Source organism: Tiliqua scincoides, chromosome 2 (assembly GCF_035046505.1).
Source record: "Tiliqua scincoides isolate rTilSci1 chromosome 2, rTilSci1.hap2, whole genome shotgun sequence".
NCBI lineage: Eukaryota > Metazoa > Chordata > Lepidosauria > Squamata > Scincidae > Tiliqua > Tiliqua scincoides.
Genome location: NC_089822.1, coordinates 2,574,567 through 2,588,113, shown reverse-complemented (window position 1 = coordinate 2,588,113; position 13,547 = coordinate 2,574,567). Strand labels below are relative to the sequence as shown.

The 13,547-nt window shown below is 44.4% G+C and overlaps 1 protein-coding gene and 1 non-coding gene across 2 annotated transcripts in view; both read right to left on the bottom strand.

The window, feature by feature from the left end:
* Positions 1-13,547, bottom strand: part of UBAP2 (ubiquitin associated protein 2) — a 75,842-nt gene that overhangs the window by 18,237 nt on the left and 44,058 nt on the right. The window contains exons 12-18 of the mRNA XM_066613443.1: positions 11,855-12,068; positions 11,429-11,703; positions 7,738-7,910; positions 7,237-7,441; positions 5,260-5,299; positions 1,135-1,321; positions 497-560 (exon numbers count right to left, since the gene is read on the bottom strand). Of these exons, the coding sequence (XP_066469540.1) occupies positions 497-560; positions 1,135-1,321; positions 5,260-5,299; positions 7,237-7,441; positions 7,738-7,910; positions 11,429-11,703; positions 11,855-12,068 (1,158 nt within the window). The remainder of the gene's footprint in view (positions 1-496; positions 561-1,134; positions 1,322-5,259; positions 5,300-7,236; positions 7,442-7,737; positions 7,911-11,428; positions 11,704-11,854; positions 12,069-13,547) is intronic.
* On the bottom strand, positions 2,547-2,631 carry LOC136643429 (small nucleolar RNA SNORD121A). Its single transcript, XR_010794028.1, has one exon. It is a non-coding gene; the product is annotated as a small nucleolar RNA SNORD121A (small nucleolar RNA).

Here is a 13,547-nt window from a genome sequence, read left to right as displayed (position 1 = left end):
TTTGGGTGCCTTCCCTGGGAAGAAAAAGGTGAGATAAAACATTCTAAAATAGACAGATTTACAAATCTGTGCACCATAATTCCACAGAATTGCAGAGATTTCTTATTTCTAAATGAGCTATCCAGCACAAAGCGTTGAGTATAAACTCATCCCAGTATTTGGGCACTTAACTGTGCTGCCGCTCTGAGTTGTCCATGTTAAGCACAGAGCAAACTACCACCAGACTGAAGCTCTAACATCACCACACCTCAAAACCACCAGCTGACACAACCAAAGCTAGATCGTGGATGGCTCCCCATCAATACTATCCATAAGAACTGTAATACAGACAGCCTTGGTATATGATACACTATGCAATATTCTGCTCACTGACATGGACAAAATGCTGCCCTCCCCATCTTTGAAGGAAGACAGTCCTCTCCATCATGGAAAAGTCTGGCTCTGCAGATCCATCAAGGAAGACACTTTAGCTACTGAAGACATCCAAGGAACTTACTATGTGAGATGTGGATGACGATGCCAAGGCAGATGAGAGACTGCTCTGATTATTTGAGAGGGAACTGGGAGAGAGAACATGCACAAGTGTTAGATCAAGAATGACACTCAGGATACAACTGAGCATTCCTTTAAAAAAATGTCCTTTTTTGGACATTTCTAGTACCTCAACTCAAACACAACCAGCACTGAAGCAGACAAACAACTCAGATCAAAATGATACTATCTCTCTTAGTAGATTGGTAACTTGCATGACAACTTTCTGCAAGAAAACCAGCCCTTTACATTTGTGTGTGTCTCTCGCAACCTCAAAAGTTACACAGGCAGAATAAAAGCTTCCCAGGGTGCAAAACTCCTAAGCAGAGAAAGAGCAGGACCACACAATTCCCAATGGACCAACAACCCAACTGGTTTCCTTTCAGCAGCCAGCAGCAAGCCAACAGCCACATTGTGCAGCACATATATGCCTTATTGTCCTTGGAAGAGGAGGACATCATGTAAGTGAAGTAGAATAGAAATAAAAGCTCACGTGGCCTGCCTGAGGAAACAGAGGGGATCTCCATGACTCCACCACTCATCTTCCCAGTCACCCAACTCCACCATGTGTTCACGGCCCCCACCCCACACCTCCTACTGTACCTGCTTAACTGAGAGAGTGAGCTGTTGGCCAAGTCATTTGACTGCGGCAAGCTGGGTAGTGGCACAGTGTGCAACGGCGTTGAAGGCAGAAATGAAGCCGTGGTGGCCGCAGTGCTAGGCAAGGAAGAAACTTTGGTGGGCAGTGAGGGAGGAGAAGCTTCCGTCTTGGGCGCTGGAACGGATGTAGCTGGAAGAAGCGGGGGAAAGCTATTCAGAGAAGAACTGTGCAGCAGCACCAAGACTGTGGACTAGGTGGATGGGCAACATAAGAGAAATCTATCCAATCAACTGGGCCAATAAATGGTTATATTTAGTTTCTCATCTTGCTAAGCATGCACCAATAAGCCTGTCCAACTACCATAATCCTGGCAAATAACACTCTCAGTACCCCCATTGCCCAACAAGATTGCGGCTGTTTACCTATATTAGTTCCCCTGCTGCATGGGAGCAAAGCAACGTCACAACCCACTGCGGGGCTCTCTTTGCCTGTGGGGCCAGGCTCAGGCTACAGAGAACTGCAACATAGTCATGGTCTTATGCTGCAGCCAGAACCTTGGGAATCTCTCACTTCCTTCCCCCTTCTCCTTCAGCTCTCTGCCCCCCACTTTCCTGTTACTACAAGGCACCTTGTTCTTTACCCCTCAGGTAACCCTCTTGATTTCCCCACATCCCTTTCCCCCTCCTTGCTTGCATACACCCCTTTCCCTTTTAAGAATTTTCTTTTCTCTCTCTTTACACAGGAACTACGCACAAAACACTAAGGAACATCACATTGCTTTTTATTTTTTTCCTCTCCTTCCTTGCATTTGGGAAATTATCACCACAATAAAGTTCTTGCTGTTGTACCTTCTACCCTCTCCTCCCTTGGCAAACCATGATGCTGTCTATTGGCTACTGCACACAATCCCAGCAACTGCAATAGATTTCTCCTGTGCACATATGTCATGCATGTTCTGAAATCCACACCCGACACATGGCCTACAAATCTGCTTTTGGAGCCTTTAAGGACAGACTTGCTATCCATCCCTGCATAGGGCTGGTCCAAGGCACTGGCTTCTGCAACAGTCTACTAAGCATTTACACAGTATTCCAAGGGTGCAAAGTGCTTCACAGGTATTACCTTGATGTGGTCATAAGGCAAGTATTTTCCCCCATTGCAGCTGGGGAGGATTGAGGCTGAGAAGGAATGGTGGGCCTAAGGTCACTTCAAAACTATTTTGAGCCAAGGCAAAACATGAGCCTGGGAAAGTCCCAATTCACAGCTCTGTTCCTTTGTCACCACACCAGCTCTCATATAGGAACAGAACAGTTTGAGGCATTTTCCAGCCTATTTTGCAATACCATATACAAACAAAGGCACACATCAGACTGGGAGTTAACCCTTAATTTAACTTTTTCCAACACACAGGGCAATGGAAAAGACTCAGAATATCAGATCTTCCACAGCATGCAGTTTCAGATATGTGCTTGGAAGTTGAGCATCACTGTCTTTTCAACATAATGTGCCTCTTGCTACATTAACAGGCCATCAGAATATTCCAGCAGAAATCCCCCCCCCCAACAGTATAGCAAGTAGTTTAAGGTGAAGCAAAACTACCATGAAAGAAATAAAAAACAGAATTTGCTGAAAGGAGCAGGCTTAGGCAGAACAGAAACTGACAGTCACAACTTTTGACTAATGGATTCTAAAGAAGAGACATTTCTCTAACCACTTTCTGGGGGTGCCAGTATCCAGCCAGAAAAAGTTCTCTGCAAGTGAACAAAGACATAACTTGGAATCCCTAAAAAAAAGTTGCATTCACTAGGCTACCCAAAAATGCTTTGCCCAAAAATGCCCTTAACACCCCTGCTTTTATCACAGTTTCCCTGCAGTGCTCTTTTCACATAAGTAGCATCAGTTACCTAAGTCAATGGGCTCTGGCCCCCCATGCAAAAACCAGATCTCTTCCAGTCTGAAGACAGAGCCCATTAATAAGCTCATGCATATCATCTCTGCCAGTACCAGGTGGCAACTGGGGCAAGGACACTACATCTTATGCATAAAGCAATTTTAAAAAAATACAGGTGGACTGTTATCCGTGGATTCAGAACCCATGGATTTAATTATCTGCAGGTTCCGAACCCGGGGATTTGGGTCTACCTGAACCTTCCAAACCTGACCAGAACTGTGCTCTGTTCAGGTCTGGAAGGTGATCCGAGACCCGGGGGGAGGGGGGCGTGAAAGGAGTGGGGGATGGATCGAGAACTCAGAGCAAATTGCAGGTGGTTCTCAGGAAATCATAAAATGAAGTAAAGTGAAATCTTGATACTGCTGGTTACACACAACATATTCCAGTTGTAGAAAAAGCTGTCCACCAGAGGGACTATAATTCCAAAATATAAAATTTCAACAGGAGAGTTCGAATTTAAGTTTTGTTCTTCCAATCTGAAAAACAGATTCGGGGGGGGGGGGGGGGGAAACGGGAGCTCAGAAAAATCTGACTCAGAAAACATCTTTCTTATTGCAGATTGTAAAATGTACCATGAGGATCACTGCCTGCTCAGCCACTGCAAGCAAGGCCAGTGCCATCTCTGAGGAAGGTGCCCAGGGAGCAACCAGCTCCAGCCAATCCAAGCAAAAGGAATCGCAGTTTAAGAGGAAGGCAACAGTGGTGCCCTGGGGACTTCTGCAGGATGCCACTTAGAACGCATTTCAGTACTTAATCAAAATCTCCAACGATCTACACCAATGTTTCTTAGCCAGTGGTACTCATACCACTGAAGATACTTGAAGTAGTAACTAGGGGTACTTGTGGGAGACCTCTGTCGCCTGGCAGTGAGACCAGCAATACAACATGACAAGAAGTAGTGGAAGGTTCAGCTCAGAGAGCAGAGCTTCAGTGTGCACTTTTCACATACTCAAATACAGCTCTCCTGTCTGCCCTGACCCTTTTACTGGTGTTTGTCACGTTGTGCCTGGCCTCCCAATCCAGAAATAACTGGCAATGATATCATCACCAGTTTCTTCCGGTGGTACTTTGAATAGGTGGACCATGTGAAGTGGTACAGTGGGGGACAAATGTTGAGAAATGCTGATCCATGCTGTTGTGCAGGAGTTTAGGCTTAGCACTCATTAAGGCCTGCTCCTGTGACATTGCAAGCTCAAATCCCACAGTCCTCCTGGTCAACAGGGAACACTGCAGATTTATTTTTATTAAGATACACCTGTATCTTAGAGGAACATTTGGGAAGAGGAGCCAGAGCTCAGTGGAAAGGTACATGCTTTTAAAGCAGAGGGCCAAATTATTGACTTTTCAGCTGGAAAGATCTCAAGAAGCAAAACTGGAAGAACCACCTCTGTTTGAAGTCTTGGAGGGAAGCTGCCTCATAAGAGACTCAAACCATCCTTCAAGCCCAGTACTGTCTACTTGGACAGGCAGTGGTTCTCCCACCCAGCCCTGCTACTTGTATTCATTGCTAAGTGGTGCTGTCAGGAACTGAACCTGGGACTCCCAGCTATGACTCCAGCTGGGCTCAGACTCATGGTCTAACTTAGTACAGGGCAGCTGTATATGGCTGCAACAGGAATTTAAGAACAATTTGTGAGTCAAGTGTTCAGAGGGAAGAGCAGAATCTAGCAGAAAAATGGGGGAACCCCAAAACAGCTAATGATTTGCAATTAGGTCTGTGTGCAAGCCAACCCCCCCCTCCCCCCCCAAAAAAAACACACCGCATGTTGGCCATACACGGAACAATTAATCAACCTAGGATGAGCCCAAGACTTAAATAAAAAAGGGATGCCTTTTATCACATCATGATAAATCTTGCATGCAAGTCTGGTTTCTAATTTGTCCAGTCTGCAAAAGAAAGTTAGAAACATAGAATTACGACCACAAATTCAACTCAGGCAAGAGAAACTCAACTGATAACATCCACTTGCACACTGGTGGCAAGTCTCACATGGTCAGTTTGGCAGTTACTCTTTCCAGCCTGAAGAAGGCAAGCCAAAGTTGTATGCCTTCTGCAAGAACAAAAAACTGGCTCACAAAGCAGAGTGTGCTTGTATAAGCTCACACTCAGATAAGCACAGAAAGGAAAAAAGGAGGGAGTTGGAATTCCCTATGGAGAAAGGTTTCATCTACTTACTGTCAAGGGTGGGCTGAGTTTGAACACTTCCGTGGCCATTCTGAAAATCAAAATTTCAGATAAAGAATGTTAAAGAAAAGGCAGAATGACTCAGCTGCCTATAGATGGTGGAATTATGTGCAATTAAGTCTTCTGTTTTAAGGTTCCTCCCAAAATGTTTTCTATTAATACAACCCCAGTCAGGACAGTAGTAAAGGAAATCAATTTATCTTTTCTAATTCCTTCTGCTGACCTCCCAGGCAAATGTGAAAATGGTAAGAAATGTACATGGTACATGGTAAGAAATGGGCAGGAGGTCTGGTCTAGAGGGTTGAGCCTCCATTTGCCTGAAGATAACATCCGAAGGTCGCCGGTTCGAGGCCACCAGCACCATGAATGGAGAGACCTTGAAGCAGCTGACAAGCTGAGCTGAGCTATTCCATCTGCTCTGAGTGTGGGAGGATGGAGGCCAGAATGTGCGACCAGATCAAGAAAGAAACACCTGAATGTTGTGGTTTCTTGAAAGATAGAAACCTTCTTTCAAATTGTAAAAATCCCTACGGGGATTTAAATTGCCTGCCTATGTAAACCGCCTTGAATAAAGTCTAAGGAGAAATCTGAGGACCAAGAAAGGCAGTATAGAAATACCTGTATTATTATTATTACATAAAGGAACACATTTTGCAAATTCAAAGCAGCCAGTGTCAACAATGGAGGGCAGCTGAACTAAAATGTGCAACAAAGTTTAACACTGTTATACATTACCTTATTAAATCCATTGTTAACTGAATCTTTTGCAAGATATCATCGTTTGTGACAGAGCAGGGTAAAACTCTGCCAGGCAAAACTCCCACCCAGCAGAATGAAGAGAGGGTGCTCCTGGTCACAGTCATCATCATGGAGATGTTTCAGGGCCCAATCCTATCCAAATTTCTTCGGGAGACGGCCTTCTTCCATATAATCCGGTCCATGCTCTGAAGTCATCAGAGGGGGCCCTGTTGGTTGTGCCGCCATTAAGGGAGGTGAAGGGGATGGCGGCCAGAAACAGGGCCTTCTCGGTGGTGACACCTGCTTTATGGAATTCCCTCCCTTTCGAATTGAGGAAAGCATCCTCATTATTAGCTTTCCAGCAGGGCCTAAAGACATTTTTATTTAGGAAAGCCTTCGAGGCCTTATAAGGGCTGTTTTTATAAATTAATGTTTTTACTGTGCGTTTTTTTATTGCTGACTGCTCTGTATTTTTTATCTTGTTTTTAACTGTTTTTACTTTTAATGTTTATTTGTTTTTTATTCTGTATTTTAATATATTGTAATGCTTTTATTGTTAGCCGCCTTGGGTGCCCTACAGGGAGAATGGCAGAATACAAATCAAATAAATAATTAATAAATTTTGAGCGCCAGTGCAGCCGCAATGCAGCCCTGAGGAAGGGAACAAATGTTTCCTTACCTTGAAGAGGCCTCTGTGACTGCCTCCCCACCAAAGGATGCAGCACACACCCCATTGGCACAGCTGTACCAGCACAGGAAAATTGGATAGGATTGGGCCCTCAGAAAGTAAAATCAGTTACATCCAGAGTTACAACTGTTTTTGTTCAACAGATTAAGCACCTTCTGGCCTTCTTATAAAGCATTAAAAAGTCACTTCCAGTTTTACAAAAAACTGAAGTGAATTTTTTCGCCTCTAAGGCTCAGCGTGAGCCCGATAGAAGCTGCAAATGGACGCTCATGGTCTCTGCTGGACTCAGAGGATCCTCGGAGGTAAAGAAAGCAGGGCTTCCCTTGTTTCCTGAGGGAGCGCAAGGGAGGCCATGGGCCCAATTCATGGATAAGTGAATCAGTGGATACGGGGCTCTCCTACAGTAACCTGAAATCCAAGTTAGCAATGTGTACAAGTTTGGTTGCCAACGAATAATTCCATCCAATAATCACCTCCGTGTCCCCCAGCTCAATTGCACAGATTTATTTTTGCCCTACTGGGGTTTTATAGAGCCTACTCACCATGACAGGAGGTGGTTCTGATGAAGAAGTGGAACTTTGGTATGTTATCCTGCTATGTACAGAGGTCTGGTCGTAGGAGGACGTGGTAGTTACAGGACTGGTACTCTGGGAAGAGCAACTCAAGCTGGCAGAAGAGATGGCAGGGGTGGTATAGGGGGACTCCTGTATCATACTGGACACAGGCAAAGAGGTATTTGAAGGATCACTGGAAAAAAATCAAAGTCATGTATCATCTATCATTATAGTCAAATCCATGGCAGATCACCTTCCTTTCAAGTTGACTGTAAGGCAACTTTTCCCAACCAGCAAAAAGTCAGTTCCTGTTCTTTTAGAATCCCATTTCTAATGTAAAACCCACTTACATGCAGTTCTGTTTTAGTCTCCAGAGGGTTAAGCCACAGAGCCCGAGGAATCAGACACCTTTATCTCCAGACATATTTCCTGGCACAAAGTCAGGTTGAGTGAGAAGCTAATCAGAAGACAAGCGAACAGTGTGCTTACTTTACAAGCTTGGGGTATAAGATGTCGCTGGGTGTCTGGCTGGTGTTCTCATAGCTTGAAGCTTCTCCACACTCTGAGAAGGAAGGCTCCAATCCAAACTCCAGAGCTCCAAATTGCACATTTAACTCTGACATGTCAGCAGATCCAGGCATCTCCACAGCAGAGGCAGGAATCTGAAAAATTAAAACTATATTCCCATCACATGTGAAAGCGGCCAAGTGAAACCAGCTCTGTTATTCAGGGGCTGCCTTGGCCAATGAACAGACACAACACGGATTTTCTCTACATCCTGTCTTGCAAGATGAACAAAAAGAATCTTAATAACCAAGTGAGAATAGTAAAACTCAATTTCTTAATTGCTTCCTAAAGGTCAGGAAACAAAGCGGAAGTTAACACCAAAAGCTGCCAACAGAATGTGCGTCATCTACTAAGAGCTTTGGGGAAACTAACTTTTAGGCACCAACAACACAGGTGCCAAAAGAATCTATCTCAGAATGGAAGTCTACAACCAGGAGACCCACTACAGAGAAGACTTATCTGCAAACACCACCATCCTGAACCTCAAAGGAGGGGGTACCCACCTCCAGGCCCTAGAGTGGTGTTTCCCAAACTGTGGGTTAGGACCCAAAGTGGGTCACAATTTGATCAATGGTGGGTCATGAAACTGACAAATTGATAGCTGACAAGGAAAATGTATTGATTCCTATAAAAAGTGAAACTGAGTAACACGTTCCCATTTACACATGAGCAGGCAAGCATGCCTCAGGTCCACTTCAAAGGCAGGCTGAAAGGAACACAATGCCACCAGAATGGTCCCAATTCGATGAACGCAGGCCCCCAAAATGACTCAAGAAGGAAGTCCCCCAACTCCAAGCTGACAAGAAAAATGTACAGAGCTCTATGGAAAGTGAAACCGAGTCTCATGTACACATTTACTCATGAATAGGCAAATGCGCCCTGGCTCTTACTGAAGGCCAGGCAAAGGGGAACTCATGGCCACCAGAATGGTCCTGATCCTATTGTACATGGAGCCCAACAAATGCCCCAGGAGGTGCTCACCCACCATAGCAAAAAAGACAAAAAACAGAGCCTTGAGCAGCTGTTAAAGTGATCTTTATCAGTTTCTTGTCTTCTAAAGCTAGGTAGGTCCTGACAGAGTGTTGTTTTAAAAAGTAGGTCCCAGTACTAAAAAGCCTGGGAACCATTGTCCTAGAGAAAGAGCATGAATAGTGAGCAGGTTCAAACTTTGTAGGGCTTAATAGACCAAAACCAACATATTGAAAAAGAATAGAACATGTCCAGCAGGTGGAAAAGCATTTTAATCTCTCAGGGAACTTTGCTGCAAACCTCTAGATGACAATTCAACAAATATACTTCTAAAGGTGATTAGAGCAAAAGTCAACTGAATTAGCAGGTATAATACCATTACCATGACTAGACTTAGTTGAAACAAAAGAGTCTAACAATCACATCAAAGGTAATTAAATATCCTGCATACTTATAAACTTGTCACAAGAATAAGGCCCAAACCACATATGCAGAAACCCACATAATGGGCATTTATTTATTGTATTTATCCATTTTTATCCCACTTTCTTCCAAATGGGCATCCAAAGTGGTTTACAAAAATATATAAAGTAATTTCATAAGCAATTAGAATATAACTAAAAACACTACCACACAGAACCGAAAACACCATCATAATAAAAGAGTAAAGCATAGAAGTACAAAGCAGCAAGATTTCCAAGGAATAAGTGCATATTACAATGCAAAACTGACATTAGTTTCCTTTTCCCATGAGTTTTGTGCCATGGAATATCCAAATATCCCTCTGTCACTCGTTGCTCTCCTAATCCAGGGGTTCAGAGTCTTCCATGTGGGTTTTTGACCAAGTGGTTGCAATGCTCATATGGAACTTGATATCAAAGAGCGATAGATGAGATGGCATCTCAGACTGTCCTTCTGGGGAGCCCTTCTTCACCAAAACTCTTCCCCTTGTTAGTTTCAGCTTTAAAGGGCAGTCATCTCCTCCCCCTTATTGTGTCCACTAGGAGACAAAGGACCTAGTTTGAACAGGGGATCAGGCAGCCTTTCAATTGCACTGGCTCATGATGGAGAGAAGTGGTATTTCCATAGCCAAAGTTACTCCACAGCAGCAGGGCACTTCTTTACTGTTTGAGCACCAAGAAGCAGCAGGACATTTATTGACTCTTGGCAGGAAGACGTAGTCCAGGTGACTCTCACCAAAAGCTACCAAAATGTGGAGCAGATCAGATACATTTCAGAGAAATTGACGCACATGGGCTGTTACAAGGACCTGGAGGCATGCAGGAGCAAAGCCAAATAACTTCAAAGAAAACTACAAGTTGGTCAAGTCGTTCTGGGTGCTCCAGGACAACCATGCTGTCCCTCAACGTACTGGACCAGCTGCTACTCTGTTGACTACAGGGTGTTTGTTTTCTGCCTCAACAACCCAGGGTGGTGCAAGCAGAGAAGCTGCACTGCAACACCAAGGGATGTGAGGAAGGAACTGAGCAACCAGGAAGAAGTGTACTTCAACATGCTGCCTGTCAACTTTGGAAGTAAGCGGGGGGGGGGCATATTTTCAAAAGGGATTTCCGTTTGGGGCATCCACTTCCTTCATTGAAGAGCAGAACACTTCGTTGAAGAGTAGAAATCGTGAGGGGAAGTATGGGGAAAATGCCTTCTGCAAAAGCTGGGGTGGGGCATCACAGTACCATAGATGTCTGGATCCAGAAGTGCCCTGCCCTGAGAAAGGCAAAGCCTCAGAGGGAGACCCCGCTCCATCCAGCAGGCAAGTGCTGTTGGAATTTCTGCAGACCCAGCAAGTCTGCTGAAGATGACCAGCAGCACGGGAAGAGGGAACAGTACAGATTGTGCCAAAAAAGAAAGCCTTGGACTGCAGTGAACGCATGGGTGCAAATGCAACCTAAGTTGAAACACACCAACATATTTTTCCATGGAGTAAGTGCTCATTTGGTCTGGGCCCAGTGTAGCATTTGACTCCACTCTACAATCTGGCAGCTGCCATCTTTGGTCCCCCAAGGCCTCATGAAATTCCTCGATACCTCAGAACATCATTAAGACTGGCTGAGCCAAGCTCCACAGTTACATCGTGAACAACTTCCATGGACTGGATTAAGAGCTTCCAAGAACTGAACCTGGCCCCTTATGTTTGACACCCCTGAACTAAAGAGTTTAAGAATTAGGTAGTCACCCTGCACAAAACAGACAAGGTTAAGTATTATTCTGGGACAGAACTCAGCACATGGGTTCTTCCACTTGAGAAACAAGTACTGCAGTACTCACTACTCAAGCACTCTGTTCCCGTAGATTTCTTATCTGTGGGAACAAAACTGTAACTTACCTCCACCACCTGCTGCCTGTTCTCAGCTATCCACAGCCATTCTCATTCATCCATTTATTGAAGTATTAGTTCTTTCACCTTCCCTTCCTTACCATAAAAAACCCAACAAAATAAAATATAAAAGACACCTATACTGAACCAGTGTAACATGCAAGTGTAGTTCAGGGATTAATCACTTTCCCAGAAGACACATGGAAAAACGCCTTACTTGGAGACGGCCTTAGCCTATGCCCAGATTATCTAATCCCACTCACTCTATCAAAGGCAACATGAACGCTGCTGGTTCTCTGCAGGGTTACCCACCTTAGAAGCTGGAGTTATCCTTCGTTTTGGCAGCTTGATCTGCTTCTGTTGCATTTGCTGGACAGGCGCCACCTGGCTATCAGTAGACAAGCTGGAGAGGTGCAGCATTTTGCCAATAGCTGTAGAGCTCTCTATCGGTGATCGCTCTCTGACTTTTACCTGTGGGACAAAGGACTCCAATCCAGGAGGTGGGGCAGGGGCTGCCGATGTCTGCTGCTGCTGCCGCTGGGTCAGCTGGCTGAGCACGGGGGACGGTTCAGGTTGCGACTTGAAGTCTAGGCACCATTAGCAAGAGAAGAGAGTGATAGAAGAACATCAAAACCTGCTGAGGCAGCTTGTAGCACTGCCAATCAGTACATTCGATTACTCAGCAAGAAAAACTTTTTTCCCCATATTTTTTAACTGTTACAAAGACTGAGCACTTACCAAACTGACTGAGAACCGAAGGCTGTGAAATAGCAGGTTTTACATCCCAGGATGATGCAGCAGTTGTGGAAACTGGGGTGTTTGTGCTAAGAGAACCTTGTGATGCAAACTGGCCCAAACTTGGAGATTTCAACTGGTCTAAAATCTGAGATCCAGTGGAGTTGGCCAATTTTGAAGATCCGAATTCTCCAAATTCAGAACAGAGTACTGAAGACTAGGCCGAAGGGGGAAAAAAAAACATGATTCAGTGCATTATGGAAAAAAAACAAGTATGCATGTATACTTACACACTTTATAGTAATATCATCCTCAACACAAAAGATGACCCACAACAAAACGCTGCACTGTATCCTTAAGCCCCTAATGGGAGTGCTCCAGTTTAGGGTTCCAGCTACTACTCATGGGGATGGAGAGAGAAAAAAACAAAAGAGCTCCTTTTTTCTTTCCCCCTCTTGAAACTTTTCCCTCTTGTGTTATATAATGCTAAAGGGCTTTGGTTTAGGGTGCGCGGCCAGCCCTGAATCTGAAAATTTGATTGAAAATTGGAGGTGGGATTTTTTTTTGACTAGAAATAAACCACATTAAACTGATACTAAAGAGAACTTAATACCAACTTCTCCCTTAGTACAGTCTCTCATTTGAGAAGATTCAGACAAACGCTAGTCTCACAAGAGGATGCCACGTCCAGGCAATAGCACCGATTCTTCAAAACCTTTTCTCACAAAGTGCTTCAGTGCATGGGGAAGAATTTCTATCTGCTGAGAGCAGGAGTAGGCAAAGTGAAGGATATTACCATTACTACATGAATAAATTAACACTCAAGTTGTCCAAATATAATTTTTGTGATCTGAGAACAATATGAGAGGCAGCAATATGAATGAAAATTTAAATTAAGATAGAATCCAAAGTTTTTGTTTTGGAGAGAGGACGACACCTTTTTAAAAGATATGGGGTAGAGCAGGGGTGCTCAATAGGTGGATCGCGATCTACCGGTAGATCGCGAGGCAAAATGAGTAGACCGCGGAGTGCCGACCCCCCCTTCAGGTGCCTCTGGGAGGAAACGCCGGGAGTAAGGCCCATTGTACTCAATGGGGCTTACTCCCAGGTAAGTGTGGCTAGGATTGCAGCCTCACAGCCTAATTCTAGGCATGTCTACTCAGGAGTAAGTCCTGTTATACTCAGTGGAGCTCAAGGTACACCAACATGCATTGTACACATAAATGTTATATGTTATGATGGTGCGAACATTTTAAAAAAAACTCTGGTAGATCTCCGGGCTTTCAAAGTAGCTCTCGAGCCAAAAAAGTGTGAGCACCCCTGGGGTAGAGGAAGATTAAATACAGGTATAATCTAATTATCCACAGATTTTTTTTACCTACGGTTTTACCTCAACACGATGAGAAGGGCCCTTGAAATTAAAGAAAAAAGTCATTTAACAATAGCCTCATTAATGTGAGAGGGCAGCCAGCTGACAATTCACCAATATTTCTCTCTCCAGGCACTTAGAACAGCTTCACTCCAAGGCAAGCGACTCCTCTCTTCACCCAGAGCACGTGAAAGGATGATCATCACTTTGCATTCTTTCCCAGCGCTAGGAGCTGGGTGAAGAGGGGTCACTGGCTCAGAGTGGAGATTTTCTGAGTGCCTGGAGGGAGACTGATGGATTGTCTGCTTAATGACTCTCTTACATCAC